The sequence below is a fragment of the Bidens hawaiensis genome, unplaced genomic scaffold, assembly GCF_021521415.1.
Source record: "Bidens hawaiensis isolate Kalapana, Puna unplaced genomic scaffold, B.hawaiensis_p1.1 tig00014335_1, whole genome shotgun sequence".
Taxonomy (NCBI): domain Eukaryota; kingdom Viridiplantae; phylum Streptophyta; class Magnoliopsida; order Asterales; family Asteraceae; genus Bidens; species Bidens hawaiensis.
In genome coordinates, this window is record NW_027492233.1 from 282,769 (window position 1) to 302,384 (window position 19,616).

The 19,616-nt window shown below is 35.7% G+C and overlaps 2 protein-coding genes across 3 annotated transcripts; both read right to left on the reverse strand.

Annotated features, from left to right (window-relative positions):
- Nucleotides 1-872: 872 nt before the first annotated feature.
- LOC143546366 (putative plastidic glucose transporter 2) lies at nucleotides 873-5,083 on the reverse strand. Of its 2 annotated transcripts, XM_077038048.1 has the most exons (14): nucleotides 4,975-5,083; nucleotides 4,184-4,286; nucleotides 4,014-4,081; nucleotides 3,795-3,927; nucleotides 3,432-3,531; nucleotides 3,240-3,352; nucleotides 3,063-3,156; nucleotides 2,740-2,893; nucleotides 2,088-2,231; nucleotides 1,929-2,002; nucleotides 1,608-1,696; nucleotides 1,318-1,432; nucleotides 1,032-1,221; nucleotides 873-920 (listed from the first exon to the last, which is right to left on the reverse strand). In XM_077038048.1, the coding sequence occupies exons 1-13, from the start codon at nucleotides 5,081-5,083 to the stop codon at nucleotides 1,042-1,044; spliced, it is 1,476 nt and encodes a 491-aa protein (XP_076894163.1). In that variant the 3' UTR covers nucleotides 873-920; nucleotides 1,032-1,041. The 2 variants fall into 2 exon arrangements, with proteins under 2 accessions (XP_076894163.1, XP_076894161.1); XM_077038046.1 differs by having other exon boundaries at nucleotides 874-1,221.
- A 2,457-nt stretch (nucleotides 5,084-7,540) lies between these two features.
- On the reverse strand, nucleotides 7,541-18,199 carry LOC143546397 (golgin candidate 5-like). The gene is made up of 17 exons (XM_077038077.1): nucleotides 17,373-18,199; nucleotides 17,217-17,288; nucleotides 17,056-17,127; nucleotides 16,838-16,952; nucleotides 16,637-16,698; nucleotides 16,494-16,541; nucleotides 16,138-16,422; nucleotides 15,765-15,824; nucleotides 15,243-15,326; nucleotides 15,111-15,176; nucleotides 14,935-15,033; nucleotides 9,249-9,467; nucleotides 9,006-9,117; nucleotides 8,464-8,627; nucleotides 8,264-8,323; nucleotides 7,843-7,956; nucleotides 7,541-7,698 (listed from the first exon to the last, which is right to left on the reverse strand). Exons 1-17 carry the CDS (start codon nucleotides 18,165-18,167, stop codon nucleotides 7,588-7,590), a joined length of 2,538 nt encoding a protein of 845 aa, XP_076894192.1. The 5' UTR covers nucleotides 18,168-18,199; the 3' UTR covers nucleotides 7,541-7,587.
- Nucleotides 18,200-19,616: the final 1,417 nt, after the last annotated feature.

Below are 19,616 nucleotides of genomic sequence, written 5' to 3' on the forward strand. Positions count from 1 at the left end.
AGTTGAGACCAATAAAAACCAATTTTTCTAAAATAAATATATAACTAATTTAAAACACAATGTAAACTATTTTATTTTTAAATGTTAATTAATATAAAAAAATTGAAATTCACTCAATTTAGTTAGGTTGTTTGTTGTTCAACAAAAAAAAGAAAAAAAGGTTAATTCATGGATACAATTAGTCCATCTAGTAATCGACTGGTTCAAATGAACTCAACCGATCATGTCATATAATCGGTTCCTTGTCCGACAAGTTGATTTTGATACTTTTTGGGTTTTTTACGTTTAAAGCTATGAAGGTATTTAGTCATATCCAACAAATCATAAATAGAACTTTTATAATCAACATATCTATGAATTAATTTTTAAACGACGGGCTTTACTATAAAAAAAAGTATAGAATTTAATAAAAGGTTTTCTTGATTGTAACATATATCCATATTCCACCCATTTCATTATCTGGGCACATATGAATAAATAGATTGTAACCAATTTGGTGCAGGAATAAATATGAATACAGAAAAATAAATGACGGATGACTCTAGTATACTCTATGGGTCCCAACCAATCTTACCCTTCAGTTCTCTTGTTACATACCAACCAAAATCCATAGTAACCTAGCAAATAATTATCACTAAACAAACCTCTATATTGGTAGAAAACAAGTCTTCACCTAGGCACCTTATTACTCATGGTTGTGAACAAAACTAACTTTGCTCATAGCATCGCGACATTAGGTTTTAAACATAAATACTTACAAGCCCGTGTAGCTGTTTGTCCATACATTTTATATAAAACAATATTTAATTAAAAAAATTGCGAGTAAAGTGTGAGATCCCTTGTTCCTCGAAGATTTTTTCCACCGAGAAGAAAGCCCAACTCCGTAACTACATGATATCAATACCCACGAGCATATCGACCTGTATATAAAAACTTTTAGCCCGTTTGGCCCATATGAGATAAAGATAACCAAAAAAACCAATTATAAAGTAAACGGGTCGAAACTGTCACCAACAAAAAAAACAATATACCATTAACTAATTATGCTGCAAGAAGTGCCATCTCAATCTCTTGCAATGTTTTCCCCTTTGTTTCCACCACATTATTTCTCACAAACAAAAATCCCACCACACAAAAGCTTGCAAAAATTGTGTACAGAATCAGTGGCCCAAGTTGCTCTAACATTTTCAAAAATAGCAAACCGACAAAGAAATTTATAACCTGTAATATATTAAATGAAAAGTAACTGTAAAATACATAATTGCACATATATAAAACAATAAAACTGAATATTGATTTGAAGAACTATGAATTTACCCAATGTACAGCCATGCAGATTGCCATAGCCTTAGCCCTTGTTCGGCTCGGGAAAATTTCTGACAAAAGAAGTCCGGGTACGGGCCCCACACCCATGGCAAACGACAAGACAAATCTGCATTTTCATGGTTATGATCCAAATGCCACATGTCAGTCAATTCAATTTTCCACGTTTCTCTTTATATTCTTTTATTTTGTTTTCCATTCATGTAACTCCATTTAAGTTGGGGTATACGGCTCGTAAATTTACTGTGAATACTGAATAGATAGTAAAGCGGTTGACTACTTACAGAAGCACGCCACCCACAGAAAGGTACACCACTGAAGACCCTGAAACTACGGTACTTCCAGCAAGTGCTTGCATGGCCATTGACATTGCCTGAATCAATCAATAATAACAATAAAAATATAAACAAACGTGCCCAATAAAATGCCACTCCTAGCAAGATATTGGTAGGGCCTGGTTATGAATTATAAGGCTGTGTTGCAACACGAGGACTTCCCAAGGAAGTTAACCATCCTAGTATTACTCTCAAGCACGCTTAACTATGGAGTTCTAATGAGATCCAATGCATTATATATGAAATGAAAAGCATGAATAATTTAGATACCATGCCCAAGAAACTGCCAAGAAGAAGACCCTTTCTTCCCAATTTATCCATCAGAACCATCGCGACAACCGAACCTGTAAGGATTAAAAATAAATGTCAATAAAGTATCTATCAGTAGCCTCTTGACGAAGAATATGATGTCACTTTGTGCCATATAACCTGATAAGTTAACTACTCCAACAGACATATTGGCAATATCTGAAGGTACTCCAGCACTCTTGAAGACAGTTGATGAGAAATAAAAAACAGCATTTATGCCAGATAATTGTTGCAGAGCAAGCAGAGCAGACCCGATGAAAACCACTGTATCATGATAAGAGAATAAAAGATAGCTTATTATTAAAAACGAATTATGTATTTCATTGGGGTAAAAGTAAGTAGAAAAAAGTTTCTTGGGTAAATAAATCATTTTTTCAATCTTAAATTTATGATATGAGAAATTGGTTGAAATGCGATGTGTATTCATCTTTTCTGAAATTTAAAAAACATATGAACAAATTCTGTTTATGTATAGATACAACACCTGCAAGTTATGTGTAGGTTATATTAATCACACATAGCCTATACATGTGTAGGCAAACGATTAGAAATTTACAAAAACGAATGAGCAAATCAGTTTGATGGTTTTGATGAACGAAACATACACATTTGTATTTAACGAATGCGAAATTAAAACTATATGAACCATTGATAAAAAGATTAAACGATTTAGGTTTCTTCTTTTTGTTCTTGCAAAAATTTAGTGCTCTGTAATGAACTTCGCCCTGTATAGGACATATATATACGCACACACTGACACACACGCACACACCTTTGAAATGACGTCCATATAATAACTCCGAAAGCTTTACTCCGTCTACTTCATCCCCTCTGTCCGACTTGGATAATTCCGCCATTGATGATTTGACATGTAAGCTTCCTAGAAGCTTTGCAAACTCTGCTTCAGCTTCGGCACTTCTTCCTCTCTAAATTAGCTCAAAGAACAAAACAATACTATAAAATAAACAAAATCATACAAAATATTGGCACATATAAGCTAAACAACATCAGTAACATCAAGATCAAGAAGCTTGTTTGAGATTTTGTTGACTGTGATCATATATGATATTGTAGCGATACACAAACAATTCTTACCTTCATAAGCCAATGGGGACTTTCTGCACAGAACTCCATTAAAAGAGCAAGCAAAGCTGCAGGAACCGTAGATACCCAAAAGCAAACTCGCCACCTAATCCAATAACCAATTTAACATTATTTCAAATCCAACTCAGCATGTCACGTTCCAGTAATCAGTTTGACATTATTTCCTACCAACGAGTAACATCCTTTGCTGGGATCCCAATGAAGAAAGAAGAAATAAGCCCAAGACATGTTGCAATCTGAGTGAAGCTTCCGTAAGTGCCCCTCACAAAAGCCGGTGAAACCTAACTTTTAATAATAGAAAGTCAGCAACAAGATAACATATTATAAAAAAGAAAAAAATTTATACAAATCAAATCATACCTCTGTAATGTACAGAGCTGCAACAGGAGGACATACGCCCATTGCAGTTCCAACAAGAAACCTTCCAAGAAGCATACCTCCAAGATCATCTGATGTGGCACTACATATTATAACTTAAAAGCATTATGCAAGATGTCAAATAGCATTTTGAGGATCAAACAAGTAGAATATCGTGTAACATAACATTTAAAAATATTAAAAGAAGTTAATTATAATTTTATTTTGTTACTAGCCATTATTAATGTTTAGTTGTCTTTAGACCACAGGCCCGTAATAGGTTTGTCTAGGGTTTCCGGTCTCCATAGTAATCACGGTACTCAGATATTTATTTTCCGTTTTTTTTTACATAAGTAATATCAATACCTCATTGCCGCACCAACTATAAACGGTATGGAACATAATTGGAAAGACCTTCGGCGTCCAACCCCATCAGCAATACAGCCACTGACAGTAGATCCAACAAAAGCACCTCCTAAGCATGTACTTACCACCAAACCTTCATTTGATAAATAATAAAATCAGTAAAGCAAAAAGAAACAATAAGAATTAGGGTTATGATACAAGTCTGTTTTGAATACATACCTTCAGCCATTGTGTTCCCATGAAAGCCAAGGTCCAAAGAAATACTTTCTAGCGTGTCATTAACCACCCTGGATTCAAAAATATATTCAAAAAACCGTATAAACTTAATCTGTCACCTGTCAAGAACCTATTGAAATTTGAAATAACTTAGAATAATAAGTGGTCCATACCCAAGGTGGTAGCCAAATAGGAATGATGAAAGAGCTGCGACAATGACGTGTGGCAATGAACGAATCCAAGGGGAGTTAGCGGATCCTTTACCTATATCATTCCCTACATACATACAAGTTTATTATCATAAATCCACATGAAACACCAACTGCATAAAGAAGACATATTAGACTAGCTATATAATTATCATATTTAAAATGTAATTAGACACAAAAAAAAAAAAAAAAAAAAAAAAAAACTAGAAAAATGTCTTTATATTCCATTTCCAAGCTACAGTTGGTTACATTCTTAGGTTGCGAGTGAATATAAAACTAGTCATATAAATATCCTAGACATCAAAGTGTAGTATTATTATACATTGAATAATCGACTTTAGTCCACATAGATATATGAATATTATAGTGTAAACACAAAATTTCCTACCAACATAATACAAGATCCATAAAGGATTCATATTATTAGACTAGTTATATAATAATAATAATAATAATAATAATAATAATAATATCTAGAATGTATAATATTAGACAAGAAGAACAGTAAAATCTCTCACTCTCTCTCTATGTTCATCCTTAGGTTGTGAGGTAATATCAGACTAGTCATATAATAATCATAATAATATCATAAACTCTTAACTGTATTAGTATTGTTACTATACATATAACTCTATATTAACACATTGAATAAGACTTTAATTAACTAAAGTATATGATGAAAACTATTATTATTATAAAGACAAGTTACACAAATTGAATAAGATGCAGAAATTAAATAGTATGAATAGAAATACCTGCTAAACCGTCTTCTCTATCCTGGCCATTAAGACGATCTCTGGAAGAAGCACGCTTGTGGGTACTCGTAGTCGTACTGTGTGTATGTTCCCGTTGCCGTCCTCTCATATTCACTTACCATCAATGAATGTAGATATATCAGATTAGATACAATGCGATTCAATTAATAAATCGAATCTCGTTACCTGAATGAAATGAAAATGCGGTGGAATAGTGACGGCAGATCGGTCAAAGGTGAGAAGTGATAACGTGCGCCGAGTAGTTAGCTTCACACCCATTAAAATTGGGAAAGAAGCAACCAACCAACCAACCGTGTATGTATGTATATGTATAATACGTGTGTGGGTTGTTGAAGGAACAAGGAAAAGAAAGGAGGATGAGTAGCACACTGACACGTATTTAGATCTGGTTACTTTGTGTTCATATTTATTAATAATTTCAATTATTTACGCTTATGCTCCTTATAATTTTACTTAAACTCATTTTTTTTTAAATCTAAGTAAAGTTCACGACAGGCCCGGCTCTAGCCCAAAGCAACCAAGGCGGTGGACTTAGGCCTGCACCTTTGAAAGGCCTCATATTTGAAAACAAATGTGGATTTAGTTATCTATTCTATTATGTATCTTTCTTTTTAGTTTTTACTTATTTTATTATATGTTTTTCTTAATTTGATTTTTTATTGACATGTTGGTTTTGATTGAATATAAGATTTATAATTTCGGCTCCTGCTTAATTAATATTGCTTATTCTTTTCAACTTCAAATGAATATTTCTGGTTCTTCTTGTAGTTAGGGAATTATTGCAAGGTAAATTACAATTACAAGTTGTTGTTTTTTATAAAAAAAAGGCCTAAAATTACTATCATGTTTAAGGCCTCTAATGAAGTTGAGCCGGCTCTGGTTCACGACAATAATATAATCAAAAATTAAAACAATTGACTGGGGAGATATGAAAGGTACTAAGAGTTATACATATGGTAAGGAAAGAAATCAAGATGATGTTTATTTAGATCTAGTATTGTGTATGAAGTTGTAAGAACACATTTCAAAGGTCGTCGCTATAAAAGTTTGATGGAGGCGGATATAGTCACCAGTTGATTTAGTGAGGTACAAGAATTGTCACATTGGTTTTTAAAATCGTCATAATACACATAGTTAACTGATGTTTTTGACAAAAAAACATAAAAACTGAAACCATAACACTAAAACATGAAACTTTTAAACTTACATGATTCATTCAAACTACAGGGACTATTTGTGTAACTAACTTTTTAAACCTTTTTATCCATGGCTTATAGACGAATGACACTTTAAAAAATCCAATAAATGCTGCCCCCCATTCAATTTGTTTTTGTTTTCATAAGTTGGGTCAGTATGAACTAATTAGTTTGTTGCAATACAATGGTTATATATAATAATTTAAAATTTCTTATTATTTGACTCTTTTTTTTATCATACCCGTTTTAACAGTGAGGGATTATATGTGTGAATTTTCCAATATCGGGCAGTCATAATTAAAAATAATCTTGTATTTTTTTTAGTTTATTATACCTTGAAGTCACAAATATACTTATATAATTATAAAAATAGTTATGATTTGTTGTAATCTCATTTTAAAAATGGGGTAATACAACATACTTTTACAATTTTTAAAATAGATTAAAACTTAACACGAACTTTATAGCACGGAAGAATGATCATACGTGTCATATGACTTTGTCAGTAGTCACATTAGTCATTATGTGTCGGTTAAAATACATCATATTAGTCTCACATGAGCCTTCATATGACTCATATGACCATTTTTTGTTGTCATGTGACATCATACAACCCGTATGACACATCATTGTTGTCTCTAAATAGTGTGTTAGTTGTGTTTCTTTAATCCATCCTATGAAGAAAGAAAAGTTGAAAAGCTTTTTCAATATTTGGGAAAAGTAATTTGTATAGCAAACGCTAGATATGCTTCATGCCACGACGGATTTGAGTTTTTTCATGCATACATGATACTAATTTTCAGGCTAAAAAGTTTTTATAATCTCACTTTATAAAAGATTAACGTCATATTTCATCTCAGACAAGTATTATTTTCTCTTAAGGTTTTAAGTGTTCAAAATGACACTTTTAGATCATATTCAAGTCATTCAAGCTCCTGAATCAAGTTCAAATTGACAACATTGCCGTCTAGCCGAAGGATGCTACAAGCTAGCAGAGCTTTAAAATCGAGCTCAAATATTCATAAAGCTGAAGCTCGAGTCTACATTATCAAGACTCATGTCTATCAAACCAGGTTCAAGCCTAGTCAAACAACCATCATCATGTCAAGAAGTGTGTTGTAATGCAAATTTATGTGCAGAAATATATATCAAATATAAACAGGTGACAAATATATTATCGATTATATGATGACATGATGTGTTGCAAGATATACATTATACAACAACTGAAGATGTACTATGAATATGGTCTTCAATTAGAAGAAATCATTTCGTTTAGTGGCGTACTGAGGAGACATGAACTGATGAGCCCTTCTGGATCTGCAAGGATTTACATTTAAACAAACGATCAAGCTTAAATCGTTTTATGTTGTTTAGAATATATCGCATTTCTTATTTACAGCTTCAAGGCTGTTTGTGGAGGATTTATTACCTTATCTACAAGCATGTCTACTTGTTCTCGGTACATTTCCTTCAAGTCGACAATATCCGCACGAAGTTCTTCAAGCTACACAAGACAAAAAGATGTTTTGTAAAGTTCTTTATACCTTTTTCATTAGTGTGTAAAATATTCATTAAAAAATACACTTTGGTTAACTTTTGACCTGTTAAACCCATCTGACCCGTTCATAAGTAAATGGATCAAAATTACCTCTTCATCTCGTTCACCCATCAACTCTAGTGCAGCTGTGTGTCTGAATCTTAGCGCCTCTAGCTCTGCTTTAATGCTAGGTAACAAAGCCGCTTCTGACCGTAATTTTTTACACTGCAACAAAAGTTATATGCGTGTCAAAGATTAGTAAATATAAACATGGTGGTTTGTTATGGTAAATACCACAAAGAAAACCAACATAATTTCTTAATTTGTACAAAATGGCATGTTAAAAAGTCACTTCAACTCAGTTCTGTATATTAAAGTCTTTACTTGTCAAAATTTGATGCACAAAACAATTCTATACCATCTTATTCTGACCAATTTAAGAGGTAACAAATTATTATTTATTCTAAACTTTGTTGACAAATACATGTAATTTAGAAAAGTTAGGTGAATTTAATATACCAAAAAAAGATACCTCCTTAGTCATTTTAACCAACTCCTCAGATAGAGAGTCACGAATTGTTTCCATGGACGCCTAAAATGAATGAAGAAACAAAAACATACGGAATTAGACACATGGAAGAGGGTGAAAGTAAAATTAAATGTGTTGTCAATATAATATAACCACATCATGAATGCTATAAGCAATGTTTATGGTTTAACATAGTGTCATACTAATCTAGACATGTAAGATGCAACTTCACCCTCCTTTTGACGCAGAGCGGCTTGAAAAGCACTTGGGGTCATGCTCTTTAGATAAAACGAGTTTACTGTGGGCTCACGGTGGCTATACTCCATACTACTCAAATTGCTAGCACTTGAAAGTCTGCGGGTCAACCCTGTATAACAATTAGGTATGCTAAGGAAATCATTAGATGTGCAAAAAAAAAAAGAAAAAAACAAGTCGTGTAGGTTGTGTAATAGGTCAAAACGGTTAATTTATATACGGGTAAGGTAGGTTGAGCCAAAATTCATATACCGCCATTGTATGTAGAAAAAGTGTATTTTTTTTCTATTACATGTAACATGACTTTTATTTATCTTTTTTTTTAGCATTGTATGTATGGTTGTATGCATTAAAGATACAACTCTTGAAGTGTTTGACATGTTTCGTTTTTAGCAACTTTTTATACCTTTACATACGAGAGTCAACTTCAAATGGGTCGAAATTGTCACTTGTAGGAAATTTATTTATAAATAAAAGGAGTTATGCTCACCATTTGCAGAGACAAACTTGGTTGTGGGTATAGAACTTTGACCACGAACAGGAGAACGAACTTGCGTTGTCCTTTCTAGTTCTATACGTGCAACCTTTTCACGTTCTATATCCTGTATGATTATCAACAACATAATCTATAAAGAAAGAATGCAGGGTGGTCAAACAGGTCAAATCAGGAAGGAAAAAAAAGTGTATGGATCAGCCCGGCCCGTTTTAATACAATGCTAAAATGTTGATGTACCTGTTGGAGAAGTTTGTGTTGTGTCAATGCTTCTTGCATTTCTAACTTATGTTTCCTTTTGAGTTTCTTCATTTCTTCTTCGAGTTGGTTCACATGACATTTATGAGTATCGGCTTCTTCCTTCAAAGCCAGGTAATCCTGCCTATGTTCTGATGCTCTTTGTCTTTCCTTCTCGAGAGACCGAGTTAGTTGTGTTTGCTCAGCTTTCAAACATGATATCTGCAACAAAGTTTGCTTGTGTTAGACGCGGTTTAATCGATTATTAATATGGACATTAATATTATTTGTTATATGCTATGTAGGTATATTTTAGTTAAATAGGTAACATAGTTACATTAAGATATGAATCCATAGCCTTTAAAATCTACATATAGAGATTGGATAAAGTGTTTATTGGTTCGGTTTTCAATTTATTCAGGTTGGTTGCTAACATTAACTAAGTTATGTTCTTTTATTTTACTTGATTTGAGTTATGTGCTAACTCGGATCTGTAATGTGTCAAACAGGTCAAAAGTCCCTTAAGTGTATTTTTTTATAATCTATCCTAAATAATTTTAGTCACAGCACAATATTTTTATTGGAAAAATATAACTTTTTTTCGTATTTAAAACATTAGTTATTATAAATAACTAAGGATTTTATATAAGAAGTGTTCGGGTCAACCCACCACTACCCGTACTTTGACTTGTGACCCAATCCGTCCAATTTTTGTTAGGAACAAAAGGCACACACGAACAAGAAATCAAAGCGATAAAGAACACGAGAATTTTACGTGGTTCGGTTGCGGTGTACAACCTACGTCCACGGGGTAATTAGGTTTGTATTATTTTGGTGATGTATAATAACAAGTACAAGAGACTATTTATAGACCGCATATTAGGGCTACTCCCTTGCTAAACAAGCTAGAACCCAATTGGGCCCAATAGGGTTAGGGCCGGCTAAAAAAAATAACCTCCCTAACTCCTTTAATATGCAGTTGTCTAAATGTGGGTCCGGGGATACCACATCGCCCAACAATCTCCCACTTGGTGTCTTCGGACCTAGAAATGCACCATCTCTTCTGTACTTCTGTAAATGAAAATCCCTCCTGATCTTCAAACCATCCTAATTACCCTTGTCTCCTCAACATTATTCCTGGAGACCAGCTGAAGCTATGCAAAGCTTCAGCTTATCCAGCACCACACACTTGGTAAACATATCAGCTGGATTTTTAGCACCTGGGATGTTCTTCAGACTGATTGTTCCTTCACTGATCAACCCCCTCACGAAGTGATATCTCATCCCTATATGCTTTGTCTTTCCGTGATACACTGGATTCTTTGCAAGTTTAACTGCACTCTCATTGTCACAGTACAATGAGTAGTCGGGTTGTTGTTTTCCTAATTCTTCAAGAAAAGTCTTCAACCAAACTAGTTCTTTGCTGGCCTCTGCAACAGCCATGTATTCTGCTTCTGTAGTTGACAGAGCCACACTTTTCTGAAGTCTAGACATCCAGCTAACTGCTGTCCCTCCCACTGTGAAAACATACCCGGTAGTGCTCTTGAACGTCCCTTTACAACCACCCAGATCAGCATCTGTGTAACCTCTGAGTATGGCATCCTTTTTTCTGAAACATAACCCCATCTTCTGAGTACCCTTCAAGTATCTAAGTATCCATTTGACAGCCTCCCAATGTTTTTCTCCTGGATCTGACATAAACCGACTAACAACCCCAACGGCATGAGCAACATCTGGTCGAGTGCAAACCATTGCATACATTAAACTCCCGACTGCTGATGCATATGGGACTTTGGTCATCTTCGATCTTTCTTCTTCAGTTTTAGGAGACTGATCTTTGGTGAGCTTCAAATGACTTCCCAATGGAGTATTCCTAGGCTTGGTTCTTTCATCATTCATCTTGAACCTTTCTAACACTTTCCCTATGTATTTTTCCTGGGATAGTGTTAGAGTACCTGCCTTCTTGTTTCTAGTGATGTTCATTCCCAGTATCTGTTTTGCTGCACCCAAGTCTTTCATTTCAAACTCTTGGGACATCTGTTTCTTCAACTTGCTTATTTCCTTCATATCAGATCCTGCAATCAACATATCATCAACATACAACAGTAATATGATATAAGAGTTGTTGAATTTCTTCAGATAACAACAATGATCCATCTGGCATCTTTTAAACCCCGACCTCTCCATGAAATTATCAAACTTCATGTACCACTGTCTAGGCGCCTGTTTCAGACCATACAAGCTCTTCTTTAGTTTGCAGACCCAATTTTCTTTCCCCACAACCCGAAACCCTTCAGGTTGCATCATATAAATGTCTTCTTCAAGATCACCGTGTAGGAATGCCGTTTTCACATCTAGTTGCTCTAGATGTAAATCTTCTGCTGCTACAAGACTTAAAACAAGTCTGATGGTAGTCATTTTCACCACGGGAGAGAAGATTTCATCATAATCAACTCCTCTCTTTTGTTGAAAACCCTTGACCACTAAACGGGCTTTATATCGTTTAGACCCATCATGTTCTTCTTTGACCCTGAAGACCCATTTATTTTGCAACGCTCTCTTATCCTGCGGAAGCTTGACTAAGTCCCATGTCTTGTTCTTTTCTAGAGAGCTCATTTCATCCTTCATAGCATTCTCCCACTGGCGAGAATCCTTCATCTTGACTGCTTCAGAGTAGCTTTCGGGTTCACCGTTTTCTGTCAAAAGAATATAGTTAACTGAAGGATTGGAATGACCGGGACTATACCTTTCTGGCTGTTTAGTAACTCTGGTGGATCTCCTGACCCAATTTTCAGTCTGGTCAGGCTGTTGTGGGATCTCCTCGTCTTCAGACTCTGAACTCCCACTGTCAGAAGTTTCTTCTGACTCATTATTTCCACCAGCTTCAAACTCAGGAACTGTGTCGACTTCAGTTTCTGTAGCGGGTTCCTGAACCGGTTCGGGGATCGGTTCAGATCTCTGGTTTTCAATTTTGAATTCAACCTGTTGCTTCTGAACCCTAGAGTTTGGATTTATCACATCTTTGTACAACTCAGCCTCATTAAATGTAGCATGTTTGCCGCGGACTACTTTTCTGCTTTTCGAGTCCCAAAGCTTGTAGCCCATCTTGTCTGACCCGTAACCAATGAAAACATACTTCTTGGCTTTTGAATCTATCTTGTCAGCATTCGGATCTAGGTCATATGCACTGCACCCAAAAACCTTTAAGTGCTCATAATTAACCGCTTTCCCCTTCCATTCTTCTTGAGGTGTTTTGTAACCCAACGGAACTGATAGACCTCGGTTGATAAGATAGGCAGCAGTTTTAACAGCGTCTGCCCAGAACATTTTAGGGAGCCCTGCATTTATCCTCATACTTCTGGCTCTTTCATTTAACGTTCTATTCATCCTTTCTGCGACTCCATTTTGCTGAGGAGTACCTGGAACTGTATTTATCATCCGAATGCCATGCTCAGCACAAAAGCTAGTGAACTCTGAGCTAATGTACTCCCCTCCATTGTCTGACTTCAAGCACTTTACCTTCAGATCAGATTCAAGTTCAACAGCAGTTTTCCATTTCTTAAAAACATCAAATACTTCAAATTTATTTTTAAGAAAGTAAACCCATACCTTGCGTGTGGCGTCGTCTATGAAAGTCACATAGAATCTCGAGCCTCCCAAGGATTCAACACGTGTTGGTCCGAAAACATCTGAATGGATAAGCTCTAATTTCTGAGCTTTAGGTGCTTTCCCTGTCTTCACAAAAGATACCCTCTTCTTTTTTCCAAAAACACATGGTTCACAGAATTCAGATTCAACCCTTTTAAGATCTGGAAGCTTTCCTCTGGCGACAAGCATCTTCATGCCCTTCTCACTCATGTGGCCGAGTCGTTGATGCCACAACTTTGATAGACTCGGTCCACTCGTTACTGCATTAGCACTACCTGCAGAAACCTCAACCATATACAAAGTACCCCGTTTCTTTCCCTTGGCAATTACCATGCTACCCTTGACGACCTTCCATTGTCCTCCCCCGAATGTTACATCATAACCCTGGTCGTCTAATTGCCCAATGGAAATTAACATTTTTTTCAATTTTGGAATTACCCTGACATCTTTCAATGTCCAAATTGTTCCAAAACTTGTTTTCAAGTCAATATCTCCCAACCCAGTAATTTCCAAGATTTGGTTATTAGCAAGACTTACAGTACCAAAATTGCCCCGTCTGAAATTCTTCATCTTTCTCGAGCTTGAGATAGCATGAAACGACGCACCTGAGTCCATAATCCAGGACTCGACTATATCCTCAATACAGCAGATCAATGCATCATCAGAATCTGATGCTGTTGAGGAGGCAACATTCACTTCTTTCTTGTCTCTGGGTGGTTCCGTACATTGACTTCTGAAATGACCATTCTCATTACAGTTCCAACACTTTATGTCGTTTCTTGTTTTTGAACTCCCCTTTCTGTCTCTTGATTTTGATCTTCCCCTGTTACTTACCCTCTTATCTTTCTTTCTACCTCTTCCCTCAGTACTTAGCAAAGTACTGGATGATTCACCTGCATTCTTTCTCCTGATATCCTCTCCTAGGATCAAGTCACGAATACCCTCGAACGTGAGTTTGGTGGTTCCGGCTGAACCACTAACGGCAGTGACTGTTCCTGACCAACTTTCAGGTAACGAGGACAATAATAGCAAAGCTTGCACTTCATCATCAAATTTAATATCAACAGATAATAACCGGGATATGATAGAATTGAACTCATTTATATGAGAGGTAACAGACGCACCTTCCCGCATACGCGTATTCACCAATTGTCTAATTAAGAATACCTTATTAGACGCGGAAGGTTTCTCGTACATGTTTGACAACGCGGTCATCAAACCCTTAGCAGTGGTCTCATTCACTATATTGAAAGCAACGTTCTTAGCCAACGTGCATCTGATGACTGCTAGGGCTTTCCTGTCTAGATCGGCCCATTCTTCATCCTTCATATTCTCGGGTTTTTGACCTCTCAAACATGGAAGCAAATCTTTCTGGCATAACAAGTCCTCGACTTGCATCTTCCACCATCCAAAATCCTGCCCATCAAACTTCTCGATTCTGATCTTACCGTCCTCAGTCATTATCTTTACCGAGTTTCTAACGGAAGCAACCTGCAATACTGATCAGAACTGTTTGACCTCTTCTGGTCAAAAGACAGATTGTACTGTAGCGCGCACTGTTCACACGCCGGAAACACTGTAGCGGCGGCGGTACTGTAGCGGCGGCTAGGGTTTCTGATTAGGGTTTGGTGGCGACTGGCGGCTGGGGTTTATAGTGTGATCCTTGCTCTGATACCAGATGTTAGGAACAAAAGGCACACACGAACAAGAAATCAAAGCGATAAAGAACACGAGAATTTTACGTGGTTCGGTTGCGGTGTACAACCTACGTCCACGGGGTAATTAGGTTTGTATTATTTTGGTGATGTATAATAACAAGTACAAGAGACTATATATAGACCGCATATTAGGGCTACTCCCTTGCTAAACAAGCTAGAACCCAATTGGGCCCAATAGGGTTAGGGCCGGCTAAAAAAAATAACCTCCCTAACTCCTTTAATATGCAGTTGTCTAAATGTGGGTCCGGGGATACCACATCGCCCAACAATTTTTTCTTCTAACCAATTAAAAAAGATAATTAAAAAGATGAAAACAAAAGCACCTGAGCTTCAAGAACGTTAACTCGAGATAATGTTTGGGATAAATGTTCATTTACAGAACGGTCTCTTTCCTCTGCAGCTGCAACTTTGGCCTCTGCATCCTGCAAATTGAGCTATCAGGATGTTTATGAATATAAATATTTCATACACTAAATAATATATATAAATTTTATGGGACCTGAAGCTGAATGTTTAGTGAACTCTCTGCTGCAGCCCAAGCTTCTGCTTTTCTAGTAGTTGCTTCCTGTTACAAAAATATCAGTGTACAGCAAACCAAGCTCAAGGTACAATGTGTCAAACGAAATAATACCTGCATAGCTTCCATCTGCCTCAAAAGAGGCCTGGTAGATTCAGGGACTTGCATAACCAGCTCTTCACTTCTACGTTCACTTTCCTGAACATATGATAAAGGTAGTTTATGTTAAGAAAATAAGAAGTAATAAATAAGGCAGAAATTTCAACGTGTTTACTTACAAATGGGTCAATGTGGGTTATGTTTAATCCCAAGTGGGTCAAATGGTCTAATCAAAAGATTTAGCTAAACATGAAACTCGTGAAACTGGTTGATAAAGTAACCCATAGTGTATTTAACACGTACAACCTCCTAAACTATTTTATTCAAAGGTTTGGATTATTGTTATTTTGTTTAGTTTTTGACTTTTTGTAAACGTACTTAAAGCATATATTATTGATAAATAAACTAATAATAAGTGTTTGTGGGTCAACTCTACCCATTTTAACTTGTACTAAAATTGTTGGTTTTGATCTGGGCCAACATTGACCCATTAGCCCAGTCCTCCTGGCCAGCCTAAATGCTACATCGATAACATACTTGATATCGTTTTTGTAGGTCGTCAATGTCTTTCCTAAGCACATCTTCTCTATAAACTGCCTGCAACAAGGAAATATTACATTAAAAATGTCCCGTTGACCCGTCTGACACAAACTAACCTGGCTTGTTTGACCCGTCTACCCACCCATATTTATAACTTGATAACCTCCTAACTAGCTCTATTCACACATTATAGGTGACTTTTGTAATAACACTGTTTTCAATTATAATTAACAAATTCAGTAATCATATAAATTTAAATAGACAGGCAAAAAACTGTTTACGGGTCAACACAGAGCCAAACTTGCCCGTTTTGACCCGTACCAAAAATGAGACACCTTTTATATTGACTTAAGTAAATTTAGATGGAAACCTGTTGTTCCTTTCTGCTCAGAGTTGTCCTTAGTTCTTCTAAAGTTTGAACTAGCATTACTTCGCGTTCTTTAGCCTCTCTTAAGCGACTCTCGAGTGCGGTTCTGGCTTCATTGTTGCCACGTGCTTCAGCTAGTGATGTTTCTTCCTTGGCTGCATTCAGTATATTCATAAAGTGTTCTTTTTGTGCTGCAATTTCAGTTTTGTTCTTATCAATTGTTTCTTGCAGTAGCTTCTCTGTCGCTGTGTTCTCTTTTTTCAAACTCTCCACTCTGTTCTCTTCAATCTAGAAGTTATTTAAAAATATATCTTGTAAAACATCTTGGAAACATATTATCAGTCTAGAGAAGTAGTTACCTGTAGCTTGTTTATCAACCCTTTCTTCTCTTCTTCAAACTCTTTAATCTAGGGTACTTAAAAATCAAAACATAAACAAAAAGAACATGCGAGGCAAAACAGTTTTAACTTCTAAAGGAAAAACGGTATATTATATCGCGTACCTGTGCCCGTAGTTTCCTAATTGTAGATTCTTGAACAGCTTGTTTCTTTGAAAGCTCTTCACCTATATAAATTACAAGGAACGATGGTCCTTAGATAATGCTAATACTGTTTTAGCATGTAGTAGAGGTCAAAATCATATCTTTTAAACATAAATAATTGAAACAGATTAGATTAATGCACATAAACAACATATATAATACCTTCTGCCATAACTTGAGTGATTATCTCATCTTTTTCCTTTAAAAGAGCCGTAGAATCACTTCTTTTATTTTGCTCTCTACGCAGTGTCTCTCTTTCCCTCTTGAGAGCGTAAACCTTAGTTAAAATATAGCAACAATATATTAGAAACATTAAGGATTTTTATATTAAGTTTCCATACGTTAAAGGATTTAACCTGTAGAAATATAAAACAATTTACCTTTCTTTCGAGGGCCGACACCCTTTGATGATACTCCTCCTGTAGAGACTCAATATCAGCACTTGATTTTCTCTGCATAGAAACTGAGAATTAATAGCGAAGAAAGGACAGATGAGTTAATCAAGAAGGACATACTACTTTGGTTAATACGGGTACTATACCTTCTGTTCATAATTTATAGATTTCAGCTGCTCGTTCTCATTCATCAGCTTCTCAATTTCATCAGCTTTTGCCTGTAACAAATAACTATAATGATTGTGGACAACTGAACATACAAAATAATACAAATATTGTGGTTCTTTTAATTAAATAACTACCTGAGCTTGTCTAGCAGCACCTAGAAGTGCAGTCTCCATCTTTTTCAATTCCATCTTCAATGTCTCTAATTCAACCGTAGAATCTGAACTCGCGTTATGTTCATCACCAGCAAACTGGTTCACAATATGAACTTTGGCATTTTCATTCTCGTCCTTGGAAACTGCATTAGGAACCATCTCAGAAGCATCATCTGAGCTTGGCAATAACTGTGGTTCGCTTTCTTTAACACTTTCACGCACTTTAGGTTCATGAGACTGATACCGAGACTCAGTTGCATCTTGGTCTGCAAAACTTACCACATCATCTTCTATTGATGCTAAATCTTTTCTGGAACCAATTTTTGAGTTTTCTCCCTGGTCTGATTCTTCAGCATCATCAGCACTTGGCTTTGTTTGTGAATCCGTTTCAACTTCAATGCGGTTGTCAGAAGTGACAGCCGCCTCATCAGATGTTGCAATACTAGTTTCTTCTTGTTTTTCAGGAATGTTTTCTGCCTCCTCAGGAAATACAACAATCCCATCTGTTCTATCACGAATAACAACGTCTGATTCCTCATGAATTTCAAATTTTGTTTCCACACGGTGATCCTGATGCTCTTCAAGATTTACGGTTCCAACACTTGTCTTATCCTCAGCAGAGTTGGTTGAGTCATCAGCTTCAGCTCCCTCCTTCGGACGGTGTCTCGAAGATTCACGTTTTTCTAAAGAACCATCATGTTTTTGTGAAGATTCTGATTCTTTTGAAGAAGATTGAATTGTTTTGGGAGTATGATCTGCTTGTCCCACAAAGGGCATGAACTCAGGAGACCATGAGTGTGAAGCAGCTAAAACCAGTTAAGCAATTAATTAAAACTCTAATCAATGAAATTACCATCACTATGAAGTTATTTTATAAAATAACGAAACCAGCTACATGTTATGTTATGTATTATCAATCAACTATACCAAAACATTTGCATCAAGTACGTACGAACCATCAATGGTGGAATCAGAAGCAGCTGCAGGCTGGTCTAATTCTAAACCAAGAGCATTATCGAAATTCTTCTCAATGTTCTTGACGCTCTCGCTGATCTTGTTAACGGCTCCAGCTAGATCCGGTAACGCCACCTTCCCACGCAACCACGCCATCTCCAAATTTATAACTCAGATTCCTCAAACTGCATGAATCAAACCCAATAATTTGTAACGATGGTTTCGCACAACGAAAATGCAATCAAATCGAGATTGTGAATGTTATGGATTATGATACCGTGCGTACTTGTTTGATTTCATCCGCGGATCATTGACGTTCGAATGCTGTAGTGAATCAAATTGAGCTTGTGGATCATTATTGAGAACGTGAATCTGACAGACCGTTATGGAATGATTTCATGCAATAAGATCGTTAATTTGGATTTCGGTTGCATGAATTTAACCTAGCTAATTATCCCCCTTAATATTATTGCTATAATAATCCGTATTATTATTTATATGAAGATTTTGTATTTTCAAAATGTAAAGTTTGTCTAATCATTTTTAAAATGAAGTATCTGTTTATACTTTTGTATTAACTAATTAAAATCAATAACATGACACGGAAATATAATATAAACCGGCATGAGATACAAATATCGTGGATGGGGTTAGGCTTGTAAACAGGTTAACACAACTAGCTCGTTTTTATTTACGATTTGAAATTTATATTTTTTTTTCTCTTTATTTAAATTTTGAACTCTTTTTGTGCGTGACTGTTTGTATACATATGAACCAACCAACTAATATTCGACACAAATTTTTCCCGGTCAATAACATCATGTAAATGACAAATTATTTGAAAGATGTTGCAAACCTAATACCATAAAACTAAACTTGTAATTTTTTAAACTATCTTAAAGCAAAGTTGGACCATTTATTTAGTTAACTCAAGTTATCCCTCACTTGTGACCCAGTAACATGAGGCTTGATGAAGACTCAAATTCAAACTAAAACTGTATTATATGTTTAACTAAGGGTTTCAAGTATTTTATAGTTTTCATGTATCAAGAAAATAGTTAATAAATATTTTCCTAATAAACACACTATCAACAATTTTTTTCATTAAAACAACTGTTAAGTGACATTCGACGTTATGATTTCGATGGAAACACTCGAGGCAAATTCTAAAGTCGATAACATAATCTAGCCAACGTGACACAAAAGGACTCTCTAATTAAAAAAGTGGGGTGATAAGTTCATTCATTTGTTTCATTTAAGAACCGAACAAAC

Excerpts from the sequence above, each read along its gene's own strand:
- LOC143546366 (XM_077038048.1), bottom strand. The coding sequence starts at position 5,083 with ATGAGAGGACGGCAACGGGAACATACACACAGTACGACTACGAGTACC. Across the intron at positions 2,894-3,062 it reads GTCCCCATTGGCTTATGAAG|AGAGGAAGAAGTGCCGAAGC; the intron begins GTAAGAATTGTT and ends GAGCTAATTTAG. Across the intron at positions 2,232-2,739 it reads ATATGGACGTCATTTCAAAG|TGGTTTTCATCGGGTCTGCT; the intron begins GTGTGTGCGTGT and ends ATCATGATACAG.
- LOC143546397 (XM_077038077.1), bottom strand. The coding sequence starts at position 18,167 with ATGCCCTTTGTGGGACAAGCAGATCATACTCCCAAAACAATTCAATCT. Across the intron at positions 15,034-15,110 it reads CACTAAACATTCAGCTTCAG|GATGCAGAGGCCAAAGTTGC; the intron begins GTCCCATAAAAT and ends CTCAATTTGCAG. Across the intron at positions 9,468-14,934 it reads TTAACGTTCTTGAAGCTCAG|ATATCATGTTTGAAAGCTGA; the intron begins GTGCTTTTGTTT and ends ACTTTGTTGCAG.